The 26,456-nt window shown below is 36.4% G+C and overlaps 1 protein-coding gene across 1 annotated transcript in view; it reads left to right on the top strand.

Annotated features, from left to right (window-relative positions):
* LOC124233562 (protein FAM171B) overlaps positions 1–19,669 on the top strand; it is a 61,183-nt gene extending 41,514 nt beyond the window's left edge. The window contains exons 3-8 of the mRNA XM_046650706.1: positions 3,184–3,276; positions 6,854–7,012; positions 10,515–10,685; positions 12,373–12,489; positions 17,023–17,146; positions 17,398–19,669. Of these exons, the coding sequence (XP_046506662.1) occupies positions 3,184–3,276; positions 6,854–7,012; positions 10,515–10,685; positions 12,373–12,489; positions 17,023–17,146; positions 17,398–18,742 (2,009 nt within the window). The 3' untranslated portion in view covers positions 18,743–19,669. The remainder of the gene's footprint in view (positions 1–3,183; positions 3,277–6,853; positions 7,013–10,514; positions 10,686–12,372; positions 12,490–17,022; positions 17,147–17,397) is intronic.
* The last annotated feature ends 6,787 nt before the right edge of the window (positions 19,670–26,456 follow it).

Raw genomic sequence — 26,456 nt, 5'->3', positions numbered from 1 at the left:
GAACTACTAGATGATAATATCAACAATTGTCTGAAATGTATTTTGTAAGGTCACCATCCATACCTACCTAAGAATCAACTTTTTAAAAACTAGGACCACAGAGATATCCTTAAGTATCTCAAACTCATACTTAGCTATAAAATATTAGAAGTAAGGATCCTACTAACATAAGAAACTAAACACAAATGTCTATATTATTTTATGTTGTAGTAGAAGTTCTTATCGGAGGAAAAAGATATTAACAGATAAAGTGATAGCTATTAGAAAGGAAGAATGAAAACCGTTATTTCCGGTTATGATCATATCTTTGGAAAACTACAAATTAGCATTGATACAAATCAATGCATGTTGTTATACCAGAAGTAATAACCAGTTAGGAAAAATAGTGAAAAGAAATCCCTTTCAGAACAAGAAGAAGAACAAAATATGCAGGGAAACCAATTAAAGAAATGTGAAATAACTTGTGTGTGGGGAAAATAAAACTACCAAATGTTAGTGATAGATTAAAAAAAAAACAAATAAACTAAAATACTGGATAGGTGGAAAAGCATTATATTTCTTTGTAGAAATCCTGAATTTTGTAAAGATTTCAGTTCTTCCCTAATTAATTTATAGATTTAATGCATTAAAAAAACTGAGCAAAATAATTCTTAAAGAATAAATGTGTAAAAATCCCTGGGAGTCTTGTTTTAAACGATTTACTAGAGGCAGTTTGCCATTCCAGATGACTAAATATTATATGGCTACAAAATTAAAACTGTGATATTGTACCATGATTTGTACTCTGTTACAAATCAGATACCAGGATGTGTAAAAATTATAATCTATGGTAAGATTCCATTGTAAATCATTGAGAAAAGGTTGAATATTCAATAAGTAGTACTGGGATATTTTGGTTAAGTATTCAGCTTAAATTAATTTGGATCCATATTCCAAAATGTATTGCTCATAGAGTGTAAATGTGGAAAATCAAATCAAATATAAGAGAATAAGAAACTATCTGATTTTTTATTAGGATTGTCTGTTTAAACTTAAAAGCAATGGAAGATGTCATAAAAGGTAAATTTCACCATATTTTAAAAAAAGGTAAGAAAAGTATATGAAACAATCGGGAGTGATATGCTTAATAATGCAAAGAATTTATACAAATCAGTGGAAAACACCAATGTCCTGCCTAAATAAGGTAATGGACAAAATTATGACCTAGCAGTTTTCAAAACAGGAAATACAAATGATTAGTAAATGTGACAAAATTGTTTACTTTCCTAATAATCTGAGATCTGTACATCAGAGAAATACACAGCTCTTAGATTTTTCACCTTAGAAAAGTTTTTAAAAAGTGAGCACACTCAGTATTGAAAGAGTGAGGTAAGATCAGCAATCTCAAACACTATTGGTGGGAGTGCAAACCAGCAAAATTATCTGGATAGCGATTTTGAAATATAAGTGTCAGAATCTTTAAAATGTTATTAACCTTTGACCCAGTATTCCACTGCTAGGAATCTATCCAAGAAACAAACAAATAAAGTGGACAGATGTTTGTGCCCAACGATGTTGATCAAATATTTTGTAATAGTGAAAATGGAAATAATCTAAATATATAACATTAGTGTGGTGGTGAAGTAAATCTTGATACTTCAGGAAATGAGATATGTAACCTTGAAAATGTTATGAAAAGTTTCTGTTGAGGAATGCTTATGATATTATCTGAATTGAAAAAAGCAGCGTAAAAATATTCTGCATGCAATTATCGTACTCCCTATTTTAAAAAATCACAGGAGAAATCCAGGAAGAGCTATACCGAAATACTAAAAGTGGTTGTCTCTGGTGGTATTATGTTCACCATCATTTTCTTGTTCTTTTCTTTCTTTATCGACGTTTCCAGAGTGGATTTACATCTCTTTTGTAATCAAACATTTTTTTAAGTGAAAGTAAATCTGAATGTAAGTTTTAGTGAGGTTCAAAAGATTCTCTTCAGGTTTAATAACCTTAAAAAGCTGTCAGGCTTGCCCCTTTTAAGCCACCTGTGACTGAGAAAGTATCCAAATATGGGATAATGCCCTAATTATTATCATGTCAAGGTCCAAGCTACTATCCTACCACCTCCTCGCCAATCTAATAAATCATTAATCAGTCTAAATGTTAATGTATTCTGAATTGAAATTACACTTTCATTTGGTAGTCCTCTTTTCCTATTTAGGAAAAAAATGTATTTCATTTTATGTCCACTCATACATCATTGTATACTTTTTGTATTTTGTCTTTTCCATATTTTCTTTACAGCTCTTTGACATACCTCAAAATATTAAAAGTATTCACGTGCAAGTGTGCTTTATCTTAAGTGATTTAGGGATATTACATTATTTCTATTAATTTTAAATACTTATGTCACATTGAGGATATCAAATGAGAACTTGTGCTCTGGGTAATGCCTCAAAACTTATTTTTCTTTTGCAGGATTAGTAAGCTTTTTCTTTGATCTGTTCTTGCTTATAAAACTATGGTCTTTTGTCCCAGCTTCTTGTTCCTGATTCTGAAAGAATTTAGTTATCTTTCAGGTCATCTGCACTTACTCATCCCACGGTTATTTCAGGTGCCTACTCTTGGAGGCAGGTTCAGCCCCTTCTTGCTTCTACTAAAGGTTGCTTCTCAACCATTCTGTGTATTAAACTGTTTTCTCCTCTGCCAACTCAGTCTGTTTAGCAAACCATACTGTGTGAAGAAGAGTGTTGAACCCTTATGTTAAAAAAGAAGAGTGGATGTAGTTTCTATCTTAAAGAACCTTGAATCATGGAGCCAAGAAAATTTTTAAAAAATCATAAAGAAATAACAAGTAACAATCTATATAGAGAAAATAGCAGAAGGTTCTTCAAGCATTTAACTGACCATATATATGTGGGGTTAGTTAGAGAGCATCATTAATCGCTCTGGTATAGACTACTGTATGAAATAGAAAAGGTTAGTAAAATAAAATAGTGATGCCCAATCTTTTCTTCTCATTTTATGGTGATCCTCTTTTTTTCCTCCATCATATTTTACATTTATTCTCCCTTTGTTTTGAATTACTCTTCACATCACACAGTTCCCCCCCCCTCACTTTTTAAGACCTGCTGGAATAGAACTGTATTTATCCCAGTTTCCCCCACATTTACTAAAATATTCTAATTGTGCTGTATTTCACAGTCTATTCGTCAGTTACACTTTCCCTGTTCCCGCAAAGCCAAGCAAACATATGGCTATTTGAAGACACTGTTTTAATTACTGGAAAATTAGCTGGTAAGTACAACACTTCCTACTTAGCAATAAGTAAACACGTAAAGTGATTATTATGTAACTATGCTTCTTCACTAACGGATCAATGTTTATTATAAAATCTAAACTGATCAGGGATGCTTAGTACCGACTACAGGTTGATCTGAACTTCTTATTTCACTGTCAGACTACAGTGTGGTTTTTTTGTGGGGTGGGAATCACTCTCTCTTTGACCATTTGAGCCCCCCAAAGAGGAACATTTGACTATCAGAAATATTGGAAAGGGCTTCTGAACTTCTTTCCAAATCCCCTCTTTTATTAGGCTTTAGTGGTTGGTGAAATTTGGAAAAGGACTCAGACCTTTGGGGCTGCCTAATTGGTAGGTCAGCCCCATTCCTGCCTCTGCCATTACACTTGCTGCCTGTGTGGGACAGGCCTGAGGCTGGGCAGCTAAGTATCTACTCAGCAGGCTTGAATTCCCCAAGTTGCATATCCCAAAGGAAAGACTATAAGAAGGCTTGTTTTGGGTCTGAATCAAGCTGTGACCTTCAGTTCAACGTTACCAACCATGGAGATTATAGTTTCATCCCTGACTCACCTCCCACCTCCCTTAACTAGTCCTCAGGGGAAACCCCAGCATTTTTTGACTCTTATGCATATTATGTAAAACCTCTATGAATGACGGCAATTTGTTTCTTTTCTATTGGGGAGTTAATGTTTAGGACTAAAACATAGTAGGAATGGCTGGTGAAGGCAAAAAATCCTCACGTAGAGTCCAATAAGAGAGTCATGGTAAAAAGAATTGTTGGTGAAAGTTCTCTTCATTTTCAGAAGCTATCTTATTTATTCCTAAAGTATTAGAAAAGAAAATCTACTATTATTTGGGAAAAAAAAATAAACTAGGGCTTGATTAATCTTGGAGTAGTTTACTGAGCGAGGCAGTAGGATTTCTTACTCTTGAAATGCCAAGGCTTTTGTAGAGTTTTAAGCCATTGAGTTTGCCGGCGCATGGCAGAGTGTGGGTGGATGTGGAGCTGTGTGTAGGATAAAAGGTAAATAGGAACTGTTTACTGCAGAGAGGCTACGTTTTGTGCTACTGGGCCCTTAGTGAAATCAGGTTCTCCTCTTCAGTGCTTTGTTTTATTTGTTTTGGTTTTGACACATTCCTACTCCTTACTAGCCTCTTAAAATCCCATTACAAATTGTGATTTCTGCTCGAATACATGAAATGGATCCGTGTGAGCGTGTCCGCATGCCACTCCTTTGCCACTATACCAAGCAATGGTGAGCGTTCATTCATTTGGATCGTACTGGATGTGCTCTGGCACGTCTCCATGAGAACACTGTGCACCCTCTTGACTTCTCAGATCTCTTCCTTTTACGGCCTCATTTGCCTAAGAGTTGACCCATTGGGAAGCCTAAGCAGGAAAGGATGGATGCTTCTGAAGATGTTAAATCTTTCCTTAGAAAATACACATCCTCACTTCTCAACTTCCCTAAAACTACCCTCTAAGATAGTTCCTCCAAGATTTGATGAGGAAGATGTTGAGGTTGTACAGTGAATATATGTTAGGTCTGTGTGTGAATATATTTGTAGTAAAAGCAGCAGGAGAAATTGGAAACTTCAGGATTGTGCAAAACCTTAGAGAAGCTCAGCCAGACATTTTCCGTAGTGTACATGTTCTCAGTTGTAAGAAATTTGGGTCTTCAGCATAATTAAGGCACATATGTTAAAAGAGTAAGTTGTAGATCATACTTGTAAGTGATCAGAAGGTATCAGATTGTATTCTCAAACAACGTAACCAAACAAGAATAGTGTATTATAAATGTGTTTTTATTTATCTCCCTTAACTGTTTATTTTAAAGGTATTATTTTTCTAGCTTCATATATAAAAAGTAAACTATACACTGATTTTGAGAATTATCTTACATTATTTTATTTATCATTTATTGTTATAACTCTTTAGAAACTGCTACTTTTTTTTTTTTTTTTTTTTTTTTTTGGCTGAGGAAAATTCGCCCTGAGCTAGCATCCGTTGCCAATCTTTGTCTTTTTGCCTGAGGAAGATTCTCCATGAGCTAACATCTGTGCCAGTCTTCCTCTATTATGTATGTGGGTCGCTGCCACAGCATGGCCATCGACGAGTGGTGTAGATCCTTGCCTGGGAACCAAACCTGGGCCACCAAAGTGCAGAGCACTGAAATTAACCAGTCAGCCATGGAGCAGGCCCCTGCTACTTCTTTTTTCATCCTAATAATTTTACTGATTGTTTCACTCTTTATCAGTGACTTTAAAGTCCAAAGCAAAAGGTGATGTTTCTGATAAGTGTTAGTTTTAATGAGTTAAGAGTTGACCTTTGAATTGTGAAATAAAATATATTGATTACAGAAATATCAATGTTGTCACCGAGTTCTCACTCCATAAATTATATTAGAGGATAGTCAATTCAAAGTTATTAACGTGAGAAATTTATAAATCGAGTGCCTGGTATTTGGAAGACTTTTAAATGCGTGTTTAGTTATCTGATAGAGAAGCCTACCCACTTAAATATATACCTGAATATCATCAAAGACATTTTCTGTTGCAAGTTACTAAACACCCAATCCTAAACTAGCTTAAGCCCAAAGGAGGCACTTATTTATTTATTGCTCAAATAATTGGTAAGTATAGGAGTAGTACCAGCTTCAGACATGGCTTGATCAGGACTTCACTCAAAATAATTGAGAACTAGTTTTTCTCTCTCTGTTTCTCAACTTTTCACTCTTTGAGTATTGTCTTAGTTTTCATACAAGCTTTCATTTTTAGTCACAAGATAGCTTTTTCAACTCCTGGACATATACCTGCTCATGTATAATCCAGTGGGGATGAAGCAAGTCTTTTCCCCTGGAAGTCCGAGCAAAATTCACACTGCATCTCATTAACTGTGGTTGTCACAGGGCCCATCATTGAACAATTACTGTGGCCAAGAAGCTAATAAGACGCTTTTGATTAGTCTCAGCCCATTCTGGCATGTGCCATTAACAGTACTCCTGTTATAGAAATGAAACCCCAAGTGAACCACACAGGCTAAAAATGGCAGTGTGTGGTTCTTGAAACTGAAACTCAAAAAAGGGTGAAGAGAGCTGGCCCAGTGGCATAGTGGTTAAGTTGGCACACTCCGCATTGGTGGCCCGGGGTTCACGGGTTGGGATGCCGGGTGTAGACCTACATACCACTCATCAAACTATTCTGTGATGGTGTCCCATGTACAAAGTAGAGGAAGATTGGCACAGGTGTTAGTTCAGGGCAAATCTTCCTCAAGCAAAACGAGGAAGATTGGCAACAGATGTTAGCTCAGGGCCAGTTTTCCTCACACATACGCAAAAAAAGATGAAGAAATTCTGGGCAACAGGACGAAGCAGTCTCTGGGGTAGAGGTTCCTTGTGTGATCTAAAGAAAGGGAGATTTCTTATTTATTCTGTTCTGAATTGAAAAAATAATTATGAGATGTTAGTAATGTTTAGAAATAACTGCCTCCCTTAGAGTACAATGTCCTGACCAGTGATGCTGTGCTGAATATGCATGTTTAGTCTATTTGTTGATGGGGTTTCCTTTTTCCAGATGCCAAATCCCAACCAAGTGTTCAGTTTTCAAAAGCCTTAATTAAACTGCCTGACAGCCATCACATCAACAACGTTACAGGCTATCTTACAGTTCTACAGCAGTTTCTGAAGGTGGACAATTTTCTGTACACAACTGGAATTACTCTCAATAAATCAGGTATTCTCTAATTTTTACATAATATAATCATATTTATAAGAAACAATACGTAAGTCTCTCAAATACTGTTTAAGTTATTTAGATATTTGATATTCATTTAAGCTTCAGAGGATACATGTCACTTTGGAAACATAAATCTAATTAGTAAAACGTTTATAGGCAATTCCCTTTTATCCAATGAAAGAAAGATATTACCAGAGTCTTTCACATTGATGAAAAATTTAATTTACAGGCTCTTTTTATCCAAAGGAGGTAAACAAGGTGTAGAAAACAGTAATGATTATTATAAAACTTTGCGAATTAAATACACTTAAAAATGGAAATTTGGTTGAAAGAAATTTACCCAAATCTTTTTATAATTTCACATATTCATTCTTATCAAATTGATCAGAAGTGTCAATAATTGTTAGATATGAAAACGTTTGTAGATTGGAGTAAGCAATTGGAAATGTTTCTTTTACTATTCTCTATGAGTAAAATTATAAATATTTTCCAGCTTCAACAGCACGACTATATTTTTATAAGGCTGTCATGACCCAAAAGTTAAGGGGATGATGGAATTTTATGTTTTATTTAAGAATTAACCTGTGAATAACCCCCCATGGAAACTGCGTGTTCTCTCTGGGTATCCACACTTGTTCCACCACTTGTAACATAACAAACCCCACTATTTTTAAAATCACCTCAGACAATCTGTGATTTTGATGGTTTCAGCTGTGTCACAGTTTTGCTCCATTTTATTTGGAGAACAGCCAGAAATTAGAGTAGTAAGCATATAGGTGTTTTGGTTAGATAGGTATTTTTTTTATCACCTGCCGTGGCTGATGCTATGGGTACCGCAGCCAGATGACCCTCACTCTCCTGTTCCAAGCCTTTTTCCTACTGCACAGACCTGCGACTCTGCCTGAGGGCATTCCCTGGTTCGGGAGGCAGCCTCAGCCCTCATAAGGGGCAAGCTCTCAACCAATGGCAGAGAAGAGTACATAAAGGGTACCTATCTGCTCATTAACACATCCTGGGTAGGCTTCCTTCCTTCTTCTCTCTTACTCCTCCACCCCCTCCATGGTGGGTGCTTCCTCCCAAGTTATTTCAGGGTCTGCTTCTGGAAGAAGCCAGTGTAAGACACCTGTGAAAATTGTCCAGATGTAAGTTATAGGATGCTCAAAATAAAAAAACTGACAAGAATGGTACCAGTACAAACTATCACAAATGAAGCTCATGCTGCCCTGGAGGGGTTTTATGGACAAGACTCATTAGATTGAGTGGGAAGGGGTCATAATGTGCTCTGCCCTCCAACATTCCTCTACCACCTGCTTTTGTGATTATTCATTAAAAGTTTTAATTATCCTAGGAATGTTGCTAACATTTTCAAAGTTCTAGAGCAGTGCTGTCAAATGGGAATGTTCTTTGCTTTGTCCAATATGGTAGCCGCTAGCCACGTGTGGCTATCGAGCTCTTGAAATATGACTAGTGCACTGAGGAACTAACCTGCTACTTTCATTTAAATTGGCACATGCTGCAGGTGGCTACTGTGTTGGATTGCACAGTTTTAGAGTTCGATCAGTATTTTACTTCTCATTGTCTTTCAGTCTCTTTTTTCCTTGTTGAGTTGGCCTTATCCCAAATGGTGGGTGTCGATCTGATCAGTTTCAACTGCATTCATTATGTGAAGCCACTGACTGCGTACAACTGGGGGGTGGAGTTAAGAGCCGTCACTTCAGAAAGCCAGCTGGCTTTACCGAATAATTTGATATGAGATCATAATTATTTACAGATTATGTAATATTTTATTTGTGCTTATGTTGGATTGCTTACCAGTGCAACTAGTCCACAAAATAGGTATCACATGACTCTGCTTATCTTAGGATTAGTGTTTCAGAAAGTTTACAAGGGCTAATTCTCCTATATTTCACTGAAATTTTTCAGAAAGCCCATGGTTGCCCTGTCTGATGACTGAAGATGTGAACCAGATATAGTAGTAGCAAGAATGAGAATGCCTTTCCATGGCCTCCAAGGCCCTGTGCTATTCCCTCTCTCTCTGCCCTTCAGCCTTCTTTCTTTCTTACATCTGCCAAGATCACTTCTGATTTGGGGGCTTGACACTTGTTTCTTCTGCCTGAAAAGCTCTTCTCTGAGATCTTTTCATGGATGGCACCTTATCATTTGGCCACAGCTCATATGTCCCCTCCTCAAAGAGGCAGCCTTCCTGGCCACCCAATTAATTGCTTTTCATATTTTCTTCGAAGCATTGATAAGGTGTCTTATATCATACGCTTACATTCAAGTGGAGGATAAACGGACAACGAGTAAAGAAATGAAAAAGAGGATTTTTGATAGCAATGAGGATTGTGGAAAAAATCTTGCAGCGGTGTAGGAGATCACGTACTCACTGTGTCTTTGGAGCCAAGATGAGCGCGTGCTGCCATTGGGCTCTGTTGTACATATTTGTTGAATGAACGAAACTCCAGCTTCTAAGCCAAAGATCCAAAAGTTTAGCCACAAACAGCAAATAATGTATAAGTATACTTTAGTCAGCTCTTTCTAATGTGTCAGTAAATTACTTGGAAGATCTAAAATTATCAAATTATTTGTAGAAAATTTGTGTTACAATTTTAACATCATCTATAGCCATATTCATTGTAAATATTCTGGTGTATATTATAACTTTGGCATTACTAATATTTCAAAAACAAAACAAAAGCATTTTCTGCTTTTTTTCCCCTCAGTAATAGAAAAATATAAGAAGCTCCTGATGTTTGAGAAGGCGTACTATAAATTGTGTAATCAAATCTTTAAAACCTTAGGCAAAGCAATTCTTTTATTAATCTCCTTTCGCCTACTTTTCAAGCTTTGAAGTCTAATATTATAATATTAATATTTAGTCTGTTTATATTAATTCTTTCAATTATACTATTAATCAAATGTATATCAAGGCCTATTATTTTTATCAGCTAACAGTATTGCTGATTTTGTGTCATGTTTGTCAAAGCTGTTAATTAAAAATTGCATTTTGAATCAGAAGGTTTTTTACATGAGGTAGCCGTAAGGAGTCCAGCTGTGTTGGTTCTAGTACTTGAAACAGATGGTCTCGGGAGAAGAAGAGACCGCTGTTTTAGACCCGTAGCTGCATTGATGACCCGGTATGGTAGATGCTTTATTTGGGTATGATACTAGTGAGATGTGTTTTCGGTTGTTGGTTTTGTAGGTTTTTCGAAACATTGAATTAGATTCCAGTGACCTCACATCAGACGACGCTGAGAGCATTAGATCTCTAGGCTCATATTGACTTGTCAGTGTTACATAAGTATAGCCTATATTTATGATCTATTTTTAAATTATGTTTTAAAAGTCCTTAATGAAGATCTGCTATCTATATGATATTAAAATGGATAACCCGGGGTGAAAGAGAGGAACTAGATATTTTAGGCCCATATTAATGTGTTGTTAATATGTAACTACAACCTGTGTTTTACATATGATTTTAATAAACTGTCTTTTTTAGGTTTTGAAAGCATTGAATTGACTCCTCTTGCTGCAATATGTGTGAAAATATATTCAGGGGGAAAAGAATTAAAGGTGGATGGCTCTATTCAAGTTTCTCTGCCCCTTCTGCATACAAGTGATGTCAGTGCAGGGGATCACGTACCTGCCTGGACGTTTGATATGAACACAGGTATGTGAGCTATGTGAATATTTTGAATATTTTTCTTTTGAATATTTGAATGTCTTATCGTAGAAATATGTTTCTTTGTTATTTTTATTAAGAAAATGTTTCAGCTTTATTGAGGTATATTGACAAATAAAATTTCTATATTTTAATTTTTATATTAAAAATTAATATTAAATGCTAAATTTTAATATTCAAATTTAATTTGCCTTATTATCTAAAACATTAAAATATATATTTTATATTTGAACATTTTATCTTTAGTAGAGCATTAAATCAGTGATGTTGCAATTTTAAGGACTTTTGTCAACAACCAAAATTGGCCCCACTTCAATTAATATAATACAACTGTGGGGAAAATGGTGCCAATATATTACACTAAAAATAGCATTATTGGGGCCAGCCTGGTGGCGTAGTAGTTGGGTTCACATACTCTGCTTTGGTGGCCTGGGGTTTGCAGGTTCGAATCCTGGGTGTGGATCTACACATTTCTCATCAAGCCATGCTGTGGAGGCATCCCACATACAAAGTAGAGGAAGATTGGCACAGATGTTAGCTCAGGGCCAATCTTCTTCGCCAGAAAAAAAAAAAGGAAAGAAAAAAAATAGCATTATTGGGGTCAGGCCCTTGGCATAGTGGTTAAGTCCAGTGTGCTTTGGCGGCCCAGGTTTGCATATTCGGATCCTGGGCACACGGACCTACACCATTCATCAAGCCTTGCTGTGGTGGTAACTCACATACAAAATAGAAGAATATTGGCACACGTGTTAGCTCAGGGCTAATCTTCCTCACCATACACACAAAAAGCATTATTGACTCACATTCCCATGCTTTTTTTTATATCCTCTAACATTTTGAGGAGAAATGAAATTTATTTTTTAAAGTATTTCTGCTCTTATGAGTTCTTTTTGTTTTGATAGGCAATAGAACTTATATCTAAAAGCTTGTTTAAAGCGCTTGAGAAATGTATGCTAATTTCATGAAAATAAATAACATTGTGTTATTAAGAAATAGAAAGAATGATTATTTTCCAAAAGAATCTTAGGTGCCAATTTTGTTCCCTGTTTTTAGTCTCCTAAATAGCAGCCAGAAGCACTTTCTCCTCCTCTGCTTCCCTTGATTTTGTTCTTGCGTTTCCATGTAAATAGGCTAGAAGTCTTTAAGTTACCAAAAAACAATAACAAAAACAAGGAGTGATGAGCCCACACCACATTTAGTTCCAAAAGCGCTATACCAACAGTACTAGAACAAAACAGTACTTAATTAAAAAGAAATAAGGCCACAAAATATATCCAGAAGTGTTTAATCAGAGTCCCAGAACAGATGACAACTACCTACCTACTGATAAATTTGGATTTCATTACTCACCTCCTCAAGACATATCTCAGTAAGAACAATTTAAATGTTATTTAGAGAGTCATGATTTCCCTAAATATACCTTTATCTTTATAATTATTTTATTTTCTTTAGTCAATAACAAATCATTCAAATTATTCTATTTTATGTATTATTATAATATGTACAATATTATTAAATAATGTATATATTATCCAATGATAATATATTGCCACAGTTTTCATAATCTTTGAAAAAGTCCTGCATAGTATTCTGTACAGGCTTTCAGCAAACTCCTCTCAGCAGTAAAGATTTAGACACTGACCGATGGGTATTTTTCACTTGCCTTCCTTTTTAGGTGCTTGGATAAATCACGGCCAGGGAATGGTCAAGGAATATAACAGTCATTTGGTTTGGACATATGACGCACCACATTTGGGCTACTGGATAGCAGCTCCACTTCCAGGAACTAGAGGTATTGTAAACATGAAACAAAGAAATTAAAAACAAAATCCAAATAGTCCTACTGGAGTTGATAGCAGCAGATCTCGATTTTATTCTAAGCTTTGCCATTACCTTCTATATGACACTGGAAGAAGCTTCTAGTCTCTTGATCTCACCTTCGTCTTTTCTTATACGCTTGAAAAAAATAAAGCTCCATGAACTCTAAGGTTCTTTATAACTCTAACGTCTGACGAGTCTGTGAAGTATGTTCAGTTCAAGTATTTTCTTTTCTTAGTTTACTTTTCATAAATAAATTCTACCCAGATCAGTTAGAGCTTTTGGTTGCAAACAACAGGAACAGATTTTTGGATAATTAAAAAAAAGTATTAGGATATAGAGAGTTCACAGGATCCCAGGGAAGGTGGAAGGAGCAAACTGTAAAAGGCAGGACTACCAGAGGCCCGGTTAGCAGCCCTGCTTGCCTGTCTTGGCAAGATTGCTGCTGCGTGGTGGCTGACTCCAGCCCTCTGTAGTCTTTTCCTCACACTGTTCCTGGTCATTCTAGGGATGAAGAATTTGGTTGGCCCAGACTTGGGTCATGGGCACACCCCTTGCTGGGGGTGGGGGTGGGGATGAGGAAGGGCTGTTGAATAATAGCATCCCCAGACTGTTTCCAAGATAAGACAACGATACCCCAAATGATTGTCCCGACATATGAACAGAAGGTGGACAAAAAGCAAGAGTTGTCCACCAGGAATGCTCTATTCACGTTCTAGGAGAAATGAGTATTTCGTTTTTCCTAGATTGAACATGGTATGAAATTAGCTATATAGTTTGCATCTAAGGAAATCCTACTTTCATCTTGACTTGTGTAAATCTCTCAAAATCTTCAAACATTGCATTTTTTATCCATTAAAGCTTCTTAAAAAAAGGAAAGTCTTCTAACCTGCTGTACTGTAGTCTGGTTGCACCCTGGGCCTGCTGCCACTTCTGGGCCTTTTGGGTGTTTGCTGGTATGGATTGAGCTGATTCTTGGCTGTCCCTGTTGCCAGCTTTGCTAAGTCAACTTTCCAGCCTTGAGCATCTTGTTGCTCTTGGCTCTTATCTCACTCTCTCTTAATCCTTGGGTTTGTGTATGTACAAAAAGAAAACAAAGCAAAACTTGCGGTGTCATTTTAGTGAAGTTTTGGGAGAGTGTGAAAGTTGAATGCATTTGTCATTCCTTCGTTTTTAATTCTATGTCAGAGGTAATTCTTTTGGTTTATCGAGTATCTTGGCTCCCAACTGAGAGACAGCTGCGACCTGGCACTTTCTGCCTGTCAGGCATAGTAGCAGCGCACACCCTGATCAAGGACGTGGATGACATTTTACATACATTTCTCTTCCATAGCATCCTATCAGGGCTGTCTATTAATAATTTGAAGGCTCTCCGGAGTTTCTGAGAAAGTTTATTTTAATAATTTGATTTATATTTTCATTTTACATTGACAGCCTTTGAATTTTGGACCATGCAAGGTAACAGACTTTTTTTTCTAAGGAAGCCAAAATTTAGTATTCCAAATAGAAGACATATGAGCCATTAACCATTGTGATCAAGAGGGAGGTTCTCCCTGTTTCTGTTTGAGCTTAGCGCTGATGAGATTATTTATTCAGAAAGCAGAGGGTGGTTACTTTTGCTCCTCATGATGCGAAATCTCATGCAGGTTTGCCAGCTGTCTGACCTTATCTCGTTCTAGATTTGCAACTGTAATGAAATATTGATTTAAAAAGAAGAACAGTTAATATTTAATTTAATACTTCAACTCAACTAAATCCAAGTTATTTCATTTCTAATAAAAATAACCTACAAAGCCCTTGAGTTTTATAGAGAAGTGTTCTTTCCATTAAAAACATACCTGAAACAACCAATTTATGTAAGATGACTCTGAATTATAAAAGCTGAGATAATTTTCTAAAATAGGTGGAAGTTTTGTTTTAGCCTATATGTTGGAAAGATTTTGTGTGAATCAGAGAACTTAGAAGTGTGGGATCCCATTTAGAATTAGATACCTTCTAGTTTGAATTGGATCCCTACTAGTGAGGCTTTTGAAAAATTCATTCTGAAAGCATATCACAAAGGGACACTATACTAGAAACATGGGTAGCTTGATTATAGCTCTTGCTTTGCCAATAACTAACTGGGTGAGCTTGGAATAGGTACTTCTCCATCTGAATATTAGTTTTCTTGTTTCTAAATTGCAGGAGTTGGATATGATGATCCTTAATGTCCATAAACATTTTAGGATGTGAGTGTTACTGTAAAGTCAAAATTGGTCCTATGATGGGCTAGTTAGTGTCTGGTGTTCTGGAACTACTTTAGATATAATTTTATTAATAATACACTAAATGTGTTTCTAAATAAATCTCAAATAGAATCCTAGAATTCCTTGAAAAAAATATTAAGTGCAAGAAATTAAAATCAAGTTGTTTTTCATAGATTGCTATAGGTAAGTGGCAGCTCAGTAGAGTTTAATTATCAAGTGCTTCTTAATATGTTTTTAAATATACATTTTCAAATATATTTGAATTAAAATATATTGTAACTTCCACCTTTCTGACCCCTTTTAGGCACGTACACAACCACAAATGCAGATGCATACTTTTTTGCTATAGTCATGCATATCAGCCTGATATTTCCAAAAGTGAGTCCCCTGGCATCCCGTGGAGTGAAAATTGTTAGCATTACTCTGTTGTGGAAACATATATTCATATATTCTTGGGAACAGAAGTTGAATTTCACCCGGTTATAATCAAACTTCAGTCTGTCGCAGCTCTGGATCCTGAATAAGAATCTGCAGATAGAATTGTTACTCTTACTTCTTTTTTGTTTGAAGAAATTTCTTATCATGTGATGCTGTGTTAGGTTGCCTATTAGATATGATAACACTTTATTACTTGTTCCCATATAAGAAAGTGTGGCCGATGCTGGAGTGCCTGTTCTTCTGTAACCTTGAAGTTTCACTTAACAACAACGGTGTGGTATAGCTAACACTTATGGAGTGCTTGTCACGTGCTAAGCTCTGTTGGAAGTGTTTTATAAGTATTAACTCGCTTAATCCTGGTAACAACCCACATGGGTGAGCTATGACAGATATGGGCTGAGACAGAAAGAAACGCAACTTGCCCAAGACCCCATAGAAAGAAATGGTGAGGCCAGGATTCTGGTTCAGGCACTCTGGCTCCTAAGTCTGTATGCATAACACAAAACTTCTCTCCAAAACCTTTAATATTACTGTTATTATTACTTTTTATCAAATCAGTTGATGCAAAAGTTAAAGGATCTAAAGACCTTGTGATCCTCAGTCTTTTCCATTGTCCTTGCTGAGGTTGAAAGCCTCCTTCTGGACTTTCTCTACTGCTAGAGATTACCGGAAAACTGGTTGTCTCACCACTCTTTTATCATCCTGAGTACATATTAGAAGCTAGTTGATACTGATCAGTAGACTTGTTATATGCATTTTTGAACAAAATGAAGTCTTAGTGATGTTGAAACAGATTACCTCTAGATTACTTGCATTTATTTTCCTGCAGAATCTTAAAAGCCCACACTGATCTTCCCAGGGCCTTAGTCCGCTTTTACTGCGGTTAAGCTGATGACAACAGCATTGTGTATGTGTGCTCCTATAAAGGAGGACCTGGGAGCAACTGTGCCTCTGCTGGGCGTAACTTACTGGGATCATGGTGTCTTCTTATTCTGAAGCCCAGGCAGAAAGAGTCACAACTTTTAATCCTTCATGTCCCAGAATTATTGGATTCTCTCAGTCTTTTCATCCTTGCTTACTTTCGAAAATTCTTTTTTGAATTTGTCCTTATAATTTCTTTTTAAATTGAATACAAAACTGTCAACACTCACAACCAATATTCTATCTCAAAATTTCTCTGCACGAGGCTCAAATTAATTAGAAATATTTTCTCCAAGTTTATTCCACCAAATATTTTGCTACTACATAACTTGGGTCACCATTTTTACTGCCTCCTGAAACAATTTCCTCACTGCTCACTGCCTGGCCTGGAAACCAGTGTCATATATTTTAGGTTTTTGTTATGGTAGCATTTTAGCATCTAGGTACCAATGTCTGTCATAGTCAGCCATTGCTGCAGTAACAAACAAACCTGCTCTCTCAGTGGCTAACAATAGCAAACATCTCTTTGCTGCTTATATTTCGTGACTGTTGGGCTTGGCTTGGTTCAGTTCAACGTTTTTTTTTTTATCATTCCAGAACCTAGGCTGAAGGAGTATCAGCCCTCTAGGAAATGCTGTTCACATATTAGAGGGCCTTAGCAAGACGGCAGGGCCGTATCATGCAACCTCATTGAAGGTGCTCACATTTCTTTGGGCAGAGCAAGTCAACTGATTAAACCCAAAGGGGAGGGAAGATATAACCTACCCACAGGGAAGCGTGTCATGGGAGGGAGCAAACAGAACAGGGTACACATATTTAATCTGCCTCATCCAGGATAGGACATAGTTGAAAATTTCATCTAAAATAATGTATTTTCTCTTGGTTTATATTGGGCCATTTAGGTTCAGGTATAAATGGAGATTCAAAGAACATAACTGCCTACCACACAGTGTTTCTCACAGCCATATTAGGAGGAACAATAGTCATTGTCATTGGATTTTTTGCTGTACTTCTTTGTTATTGCAGGTAAGAACAATATTACTCAATGTGTTTAAATACAGAAAACTCAAACCTATAGTATCATGTCAGTAGGTTCTATGTATTACAAAGTTTATCTGTAGACATCAATTGTATGATCTTTAAAATGTGTAGATTAAAAATGGATATCGTCTAACAATAGCATTGCATATATAATGTACATGTTGTGGGATGATTTTTTAAAACAAACCTTCTAGATCACAAGTTTTAAACATTTCTTGCCTTCTCTTCTACTCTAGGGATAAATGTGGTACTCCGCAGAAAAGAGAAAGAAATATCACTAAACTTGAGGTCCTCAAAAGAGACCAGACAACTTCAACAACACACATAAATCACATCAGTTCAGTCAAAGTTGCATTAAAAGCCGAGGACAAGTCACAGTTGTTCAATGCCAAAAACTCCTCATACAGCCCTCAGAAAAAGGAACCGTCCAAGGCAGAAGCAGAAGAAAGGGTTTCCATGGTAAAAACTCGGGACAATTTTAAAATCTACAATGAAGATGTTTCCTTTCTATCAGTCAATCAAAATAATTACTCAAGAAACCCACCACAGTCTTTGGAGCCCAATGTCGGGTCCAAACAACCTAAACATATTAACAACAATTTATCTTCATCTCTAGGTGATGCTCAAGAGGAAAAGAGGTATCTCACAGGTAATGAAGAGGTGTATGGGCGTTCCCACATTCCTGAACAACTTATGCATATCTACAGCCAGCCCATTGCCATTCTTCAAACGTCTGACCTTTTCTCCACCCCAGAGCAGTTGCATACTGCTAAGTCAGCTACTTTGCCAAGAAAAGGACAGTTAGTCTATGGCCAATTGATGGAACCAGTAAATAGAGAGAACTTTACACAGACATTGCCCAAAATGCCAATGCATTCTCATGCACAGCCTCCAGATGCCAGGGAAGAGAATATCCCCCTCGAAGGTCAACAGAGCTTACCATCCCAAACTTCAGATTGGAGCCGGTATTCGAACAGCTTACTGGAATCTGTCTCTGTTCCTGGAACACTAAACGAAGCTGTTGTGATGACTCCCTTTTCATCAGAGCTTCAAGGGATTTCAGAACAGACCCTCCTGGAGCTGTCCAAAGGAAAGCCCTCCCCACATCCCAGAGCCTGGTTTGTGTCTCTTGATGGAAAGCCAGTTGCACAAGTGAGGCATTCCTTTATAGACTTGAAAAAGGGCAAGAGAACCCAGAGCAATGACACGAGTCTGGACTCTGGGGTGGACATGAATGAGCATCACTCAAGTAGAAAACTTGAGAGGGAGAAAACTTTCATCAAAAGCATGCATCAGCCTAAGATCCTGTACTTAGAAGATTTAGACCTGAGCAGTAGTGAGAGTGGAACCACTGTCTGCTCCCCTGAGGACCCAGCTTTAAGGCACATCCTAGATGGAGGGAGCGGAGCTATCATGGAGCACCCTGGGGAAGAGTCTCCAGGAAGAAAAAGTACCGTTGAGGATTTTGAAGCCAATACATCCCCCACTAAAAAAAGGGGCAGACCACCACTAGCCAAAAGAGATAGCAAGACTAATATCTGGAAGAAGCGAGAGGAACGCCCACTGATTCCCATAAATTAACACCAAGGGTGGTTGTGTCTGCTGTCTCGTGCTGTTTATTCTTGCTTCTTGTTGTAAACTGCAGTGTGAACTGAAGAAGTTGAGACTGAGCAATCTCATGGTCCCTGGATGTGTCTCAAGCAGAGTAACTAGTAAAGTGTTAATTCAGTAATGAGAGAAGGATACCGAGCGATGCTTTTTCTGGCCTATTCGTTTATTTTTGGGTGATGAAGTATCCAAGAGATAAAAATGTAAAATAGCTTCAAGATGTCGGTTCCCCGAAAATGTTGCTCACTCAGCCAATTTAGCCCTGACTCTCTTGAGAATAACAGCGAAATGTGTACTCCTAAAAGTTGCTTCCAAAAATCTTGCCTCTGCTTTGATGACTACCCCTGTGAAACATTTAGAAATGAAACTGTTCTTCAGGCATTATCTTCTTGTGAAATGTTACTGTTATGTTCTTTTTTGACTGTACTTGGAAATAACTTGATAAATGTTCTGGATTGATGTTATTGTAGAGTTTAAAGACCAAACATTTTCTTTTTGTAATCAACAGCATGTGTATTGTATCAACCCAAAAGGAAATCCCGTCCTCCTGGAAGACGGGCAAGAAGCAACTTGGTTGTTGGAGAGGAAAACACCAGCTCTTCGGTTGTTTTTGAATATAACTTCACAGAATAAATGATAAGGTGTTAGCTTGTTATTTATAAATCTGAGAAGTGAATGCTGTGATACTCAATATTTATTTTAAATCCCCCGCCAAAAGTGAAGTGAGCTTAGCTGTCAAGAAAAACTTTTTACTGATCTAGAAAAAAACCCATATTTTTAGTTTAAAACTCACTGATACATGTAGCTAAAATTGGTTTTAAGATATTTCTTCTATTCAAAAAAAAAAAAAACGAATTCAGTCACTTAAACACTATTAAACTTGATTTTTAAAAAGTCAGTGAATTAAACGTTTCTTATGAACACCAAAAAATTAAGTATGTGGAGCTAAAGGTAATAAACATTTTAATTTTTTCTGAAATGTCAATGAGCAGAAAAAGAAATGCTATTTCCCTGAGACTTAAGCATACCTTCAGGATATGAGAGAGACATCCACATGTTTTTTGTCTGTTGATGTTCATAAAAGATGTCTGAGAAAAACAGTTTCAAGTTCATGGGAGGAGTAAAAGTTTCACTTATCACTTATAGCCTTTGCAACATTTTGCAACCTTTTTTTGTCCAGTTTTGGAAGTAACATATCCATATTCTTTTTATCATAGCAAAGAATTCAGTGTGAATACATTCAACAACTGTTTTTAATTATAAATGTCTTCAACTCTGAATTATCATTCATGTGTCCTAAAAATAAAGCTCTTTGTTAATTAAAATCAACTCATTCTATTTTTCTTAAAATTTCCATGAAGGCAAATGTCTGAAGCAGCTTCCCTTTTCCCTTGGGGAAACAAATGAAACTAAATTGCTTTATTTCTCATCCGTACTAATATGCATGGGAGCAGCATAGAGACCCAAGGCACACAAACAAGTTGAAAGAACCAAAATTAGCCACATTAGCTTTAGTCAAATTACAGATGGATAGACAATGAAATACAACAGCTTTTTTCCCAAGATAGTGACTTCAGCCAGTTTTTTCCTGTAGCCACTTCTGAAGCATCTGACTTGTCAGATTACACTCCTACCTGTCTGTATTAACCCAGAGAACGTAAAGAGCGAGGCAAAGCTTTGCTATATTTCACCCCAATCCGCGGAAGCGATCAATGTTTTGAGTAATACCTAGGTTTACTTTTGGGGGGCGGTAGTAGTAAGACCCCAAGGTAGAGGAGGCTTTTTCTTGGTCTGATATGGAAAGATGCATTCAAAGTGGCGTAAATGAAAATGACTTGGAAAAGCTTAAGGAGTTAGTGCTCTGCTGAAGTGCCTTTGATATAGACTTGCTTTATTAGAAGGATATGATGACATCTTTCTTAAATGTGCATTTTCTTTCTGTTAGCCAAATTCAACAGATGTGCGGTTTTTATTAATTAAAAAATATAGACCTAGTGTTTCACGTTGGAACAATGAATTTTGCATGCAAGTAACATTTCTCTCTTTCGTGTGTTTAATTCTTTCTTGAATCCAGTTTATATTGATATATTGTTCATGTTGGAATGAAGTTTGAAACTACATAGGAAAACGTTGCACTTCTTCAGTATTTTAAGTGTATATTTTTCCCACCTTTAAATAAAAATGTTTCATCTCTCAGCTTGGTAATGGAATACACATGTGGGTATAAGGATATACCATTCGAGTATGCCAGTTATCGTTCTTGTGTAAAGGAAATGAGAAGATGTATCCCCAAGGGCTTTTCTAGAAACACTGTTTTTGATTTCAGAATAGAACATTTTTTATACACTGCACATTCTGTTCTCAATTGGGAAGTATAGGCAATTTATCTTTTCTAATAATCAAAAATGTGTAACTTCTCATTCCTGAGTAGTTCGCAAATTTCCTGTTAAAACGCTGAAGCCATCTACTTTTTCTTAACCCAAGTGATAATAAACCTACAATATTCACAACTTTCTTAAATTTTTAAATTGAAAACTAAGACAGTTTTTTGCAAATGTAAACCTAGAGAATTTTGGTCACAAATTGTTAACATTTGTGGATCCTTTGTATATACTTTGGATATATCTTAAAAGCAAAATTATCCCTCAATTAACTGATGGATTCGTTTACTAAAGCACAGCTATATGTATTTTTGAATACATATTATGATCTTGAGACTTTATAAAATCCATTTTTATGACATTTATGCGGTTGTATAGGGATTATTCCCTTTTGTAATACACAGTTTACCACGGAGGTCACAAATCTTGAGGAATAGAAGCACTTCTTTGCTTCGGCAATCATTTTCAGATCACTTCTCTGTGTTTGAATCCTCTGGTATCAGTACATATTAGAGTTTTAGGGATCTGTGGGTTATAATGTCCCTCAAAACTTCCCAGAAAGGTGAAGCTCGAAGTTCCATATTCATTTCTAGGGAATGAGTTCGTCATTTCCGCGTGGACTAGCTTTGTGAGGAATTGGATCGTGTTAATTTCCATCTCAGACCTAGAGTTGACATTTTGCCCTCTTGTTTTCAAGTGTTTCTATCATTTGTATTCTTTCATCAGAGGAATCTCACATTTCAGTGTATTTATTGCCATTACTAATATATTTACTGCTGAAAACTGTAACAATCTGAAGATTTGTAAAATGTTAAACAGTTCATTAAAGCTAATAAAATCTAAAAATATATTTGATGCATTGTTTAATTTTGTGTAAACTACGAAACATTCTTCCCTAAGTTGTCATTTAATCTAATTTTCAATTATTATTACTTTTTTCCTTATTACATTCCCTATAGTAAAATAAATGTTATATATTTGAATACCTTTTATTTACATAATGAACTTGATTTCTCTTTGTATTTCATGTTCTCCAAAGTTCATATTTTTACTATTAAAGCTGAGTATAGACAAATTATTTTCCCATTTAATGAGAAGACTTAAGATAATCTAATAGAATGTAAAATAAGTTGTAATTCTAAAAACACCTAAGTGAGAAAAGAGTATAGTATGCCCTCCTCCCTTGAAAGAAATGCCTTAGACTTTAAACCTAGACTAAATAACACCAAGTCTGAGAAGCTATTTACACTTAGAGTGTCAGAGCTCCTTCGAGAGCCCTTCTGCTCAGATAACTGAATGATACTAAGTTCAGGCGGTTTGTATTTTGGACTTTAAAATATCATTTGCAGTCGTTATCCTGGCTGCTACGTTTTTAGACATTCTGTCTAACATACAAATTACTATAGTACTAGAAATACTTTTGGTCAATTCTAATGGGAATTGGGTTCTGAATCCATTCACAAATACACAGCGGAGATTATGACCCCCAACACTGGCACTGAGATAGACACTTCCGTTTGGATCCCTGTCAAGTGCAAGCCAGGCGGTGGCGCCTGTCTGGGCCTGGTCTCCCTCTAGGAGGGTCTGGAGTCATAACAGGAATGATGCAGCCCCTGGGAGGAGTCATGCAGGACCCAGACTCACATGGAACTGGTTGTAATAGAAAACAGATTTCAGAAATCACAATCAGAAACAGCTGCCAAGCAGATGACGTTCATGAGCCATCATCACAATGTCATCTCAGAAGGGAAATTAATATGGGAAGGCTGATATGTAAGAACTATAGGAAAGGTGGTTGGATTGAGTTAGGAGCTATTTTAACGAGTATATCATTCACCTACTGACTCACCTATCAGTACTTGATAATTGTCACAACTAATCAGGGACCCTTCCCTTGAACCACGTGCTGTTTGTGCAGTAGTAGGTAAACTGTACCCCAGGATTGCTTTATCTAGGCTTCATAAAGTCACCTTTTGGCCTTCTTTTTATGGGTAGATTTCTTTATCATGATATTCATTGAAACAGCTTAATGTAAGCTCTCTCTAAATCAATTGTGGGGTGAACTTCTTTTGAGAAATCTGCTCTATTCTCCTAGATTTGGATTTTACTCCATCAAAATAAATACTCTTTCCTTGACCTGTTTTCTGTCTTATCTTTTCCCTTTATTTTGACCCTCTGTTTATTTTGGGCCGTGGACTTCCATCCATTAAGTTTTTTTTTTTTTTTTTAATAAAAACATCTTCAGAATTTGACTAGAGAATTGTCTAGAAATAAATCACGATTTGTAATGTTAAATGCCAAAAAGTTAATAAACTCAATTACAAATGATGGAACAACATTTTCATTAAAAATATATGGCAAATTTCTCAGGGAAAAAAATTCATAACTTTTCTTTCCAAAATAGCTAAGCTTAAAGATCACATTTAAAAATTACCTGTAGTGTTTGTTGAAACATTGCCTTAACACTTTACTCCACTTTGTAGCTATAGTAAAGGAATATTTTCCTATTTCTGTTGGGAAAATTCAATGTTGAGAAATATATGGTGGGTTTTTTTCTTCCTTTGGTTACCAAACCTTTCCTGGTTAAACCCTATGTTTCCTGGTTTTCACACCTTATACTTGCTGTGGTTGTAAATAATACTCTACACTCCTGTAGGGATTGCCCGATTTCTCACATGATTTAATCCTTTTTTTTCCTTCTGTTCTTCAGGTTACCAGAAGTTTCATAATTCATATGTTGACTGGTTGTAATCCCTGGAGACCTTATTAAAACAAGGTCTACTAGCTGCAGACAGTCTGATTCAAAACAAATCAGATAATTGCATTCCCAGGAGTCTGGCCTTATTATACTTGGACAGCTTAGTTACAAACCTTTCCTAAAGACTACATTGAAAAGCATAATTGTGGTTAATATGCAATGTGGAGGAAATATCTCAAAATAATTTTTATTTTATATATTCCCATACTTCAGAAAATATATTTTTTTGTTTTACTAGAAAGTACTTTTTAGAATTTATTCAGGTTAAATTTTTCTCTAATATCTAGCATTCTGTACTTCTATTTTTTCTTTTTGCTGAGGAAGATTCACCCTGAGCTAACATCTGTTGCCAACCTTCTTTTTTGTATGTGAGCCATTGCTACAGCATGGCCACTGACAGGCAAATGGTGTAGGTCTGTGTCTGGGAACCAAACGTTGGCTGCTGAAGTGGAGTGCCCTGAACTTAACCACTAGGCCACTGGGGCTGACCCTGTACTTCTATTTTGAAATCTTGATTTCTAATTTAGGTAACTTCTAAAAGATTTGTGCCCATTAAATACAGAAATGTTTAATTATTAACAAGTACTTTTACAGATATTTTATTCTGTTAAAAAGAACACAACTGACCAAAATGGAGTCACTTGCCCACAAGACAGCAAATCAAGACTTAATTGTAGTTTCATCCTCTCCCAGGAGTGGAGTGTTAAACCAATCAGCCTGGAATTTCCTGATCAACACTGGTGAAGTCATCTGCCTGATAAGACCCCTGCTGTTAAAGGCCCCTAAGGGAAGGTGACCTTGCCTGAAACAATCCTTGTTTCTTTTTCTAATGACTTCCTTGTCCTGCCTCACTTCTGCCTATTAAAGCCTTTCATTTTGTACAGCTCCTTGGAGCTCCCTTTCATTTACTAGATGGGATGCTGCCCAATTCATGAATTGTTGAATAAAGTCAATTAGATCTTCAGATTTACTCAGTTGAATTTTGCGTTTTAAAAATTCTCATTAATTTTTTCATTTAATGTTTATTAGCAATTATTGAGGTAACTGGGTGCCTGGGGGCAGGCTTGAGAGAAGAGCTGTCCTTTTCATTTGGATAGTCTGAGTTATAAGGGTCAGTGGGACATCCAGGAGAGTTCCCATACATCTTTAAAGCAATCTTGGGCTGTTAGGGTACCATCAGGTGTTGGATCTGATGCAGGGATTAGAGATTTGGGGAATTCCAGATGGTTGTCTGGAGCAACAGGTCAAGGTGAGATGGCCCAGAAAAGTTATGTAGGATGAGAAAAGATTTCCATCCGTCGAGGTCATTAAATTATCTGTGTAATAAGAAACTTAGAAATATAAGTAAAATATCAATTCCATTTAATAATTTTGAGTTTTAAAAATAAAGTGATATGTTTGTACTGAAGTTGAAAGAAAAAAGACAATGACTTCAGTGTCTTCTTTAAATTTCATAAATATGACTTTCTCTCACTTTATATCTCAAGTTGGATATAAATTCAATTTTTGTAAGTAGAATCTTATTTAAAAATAAGTGGAAAATAATTATTTTCGTATTAATTTCTTCCCTGATTATTACATTTTTTTTCTATATTGCAATTTCACAACATAGATTTTCAAATAATATTTGACAAACGGGAGCAAAAGTCAGGAGACCTGGGTTCAAGTCTTGGCACTTCACATTCCTAGTAAACTTCAGTTTCGCCGAGTCACATGGGTCTGCCAGTGCTCAGAACAGTAATGCCTCCCTTACGTGGCCGATGTAAGACTTTTAAGGTGGTACAGAGGAAAAGCACAGGCTAGGCAAATAGTGGTCATTACTCTAGGAGAATACCTTTGATGAACTTAATTAAATTATCAGGGATCACTTTTGTGATTCAACCTTGTTAACCAATCAGATTATCTCCAATTAAAAGCTGATTATCATCACTGCAAACTAACACCTACAGGTATCTCTGATAGTCAGTTATCAAGGTATAACCTCCAGATGCCAGAGTTCTCTTTACAGCCACTATTGTGTTTTTTCATTAGGACCATTGAGTATTGGGGAAGGAAGATAACCACTGAAATTACTTAGAGGATGTAGCAGGATTGGGGTAGTACTGCTCAGCTGCTCTCATGCATAGTTTGCCTCCCATACATCATATTGTGTCATTTAACTCAGTAATAACTGCTCAGTGGTCTAGAATGATGTAGCAACAACCATTGAAGAGGGATGAAGAGGAGGTTTTTATATGGGCCTGTTATCCACTGACTCATGAATCAAAGGAACCTGGATTATTTTTACCCCGCCCCCCACCCCAGTAGTTTTTTTCTAAATTTTTATTAATATTAAGTATGTTATACAATTTCAAAGTATTTAACTATACAATTTCCTTCAGAAAAAAACTGTTTCTAGAAAACCTTTAGTTTTTCTCGATCACTGATGTTTTAATTGTGTTCTAAAACTTGTATGGGAATAGACTGAAATGTTGAGTAAGGGGACAAGAGGGTCCCTGGTAAAGTTTGGGGGTGTCTGCAATAAGGGGACACAGACGTCTCTTTCCAT

This window comes from Equus quagga, unplaced genomic scaffold (genome assembly GCF_021613505.1).
Source record: "Equus quagga isolate Etosha38 unplaced genomic scaffold, UCLA_HA_Equagga_1.0 205_RagTag, whole genome shotgun sequence".
Taxonomy (NCBI): domain Eukaryota; kingdom Metazoa; phylum Chordata; class Mammalia; order Perissodactyla; family Equidae; genus Equus; species Equus quagga.
This window is presented reverse-complemented; position numbering and strand designations above follow the sequence as displayed.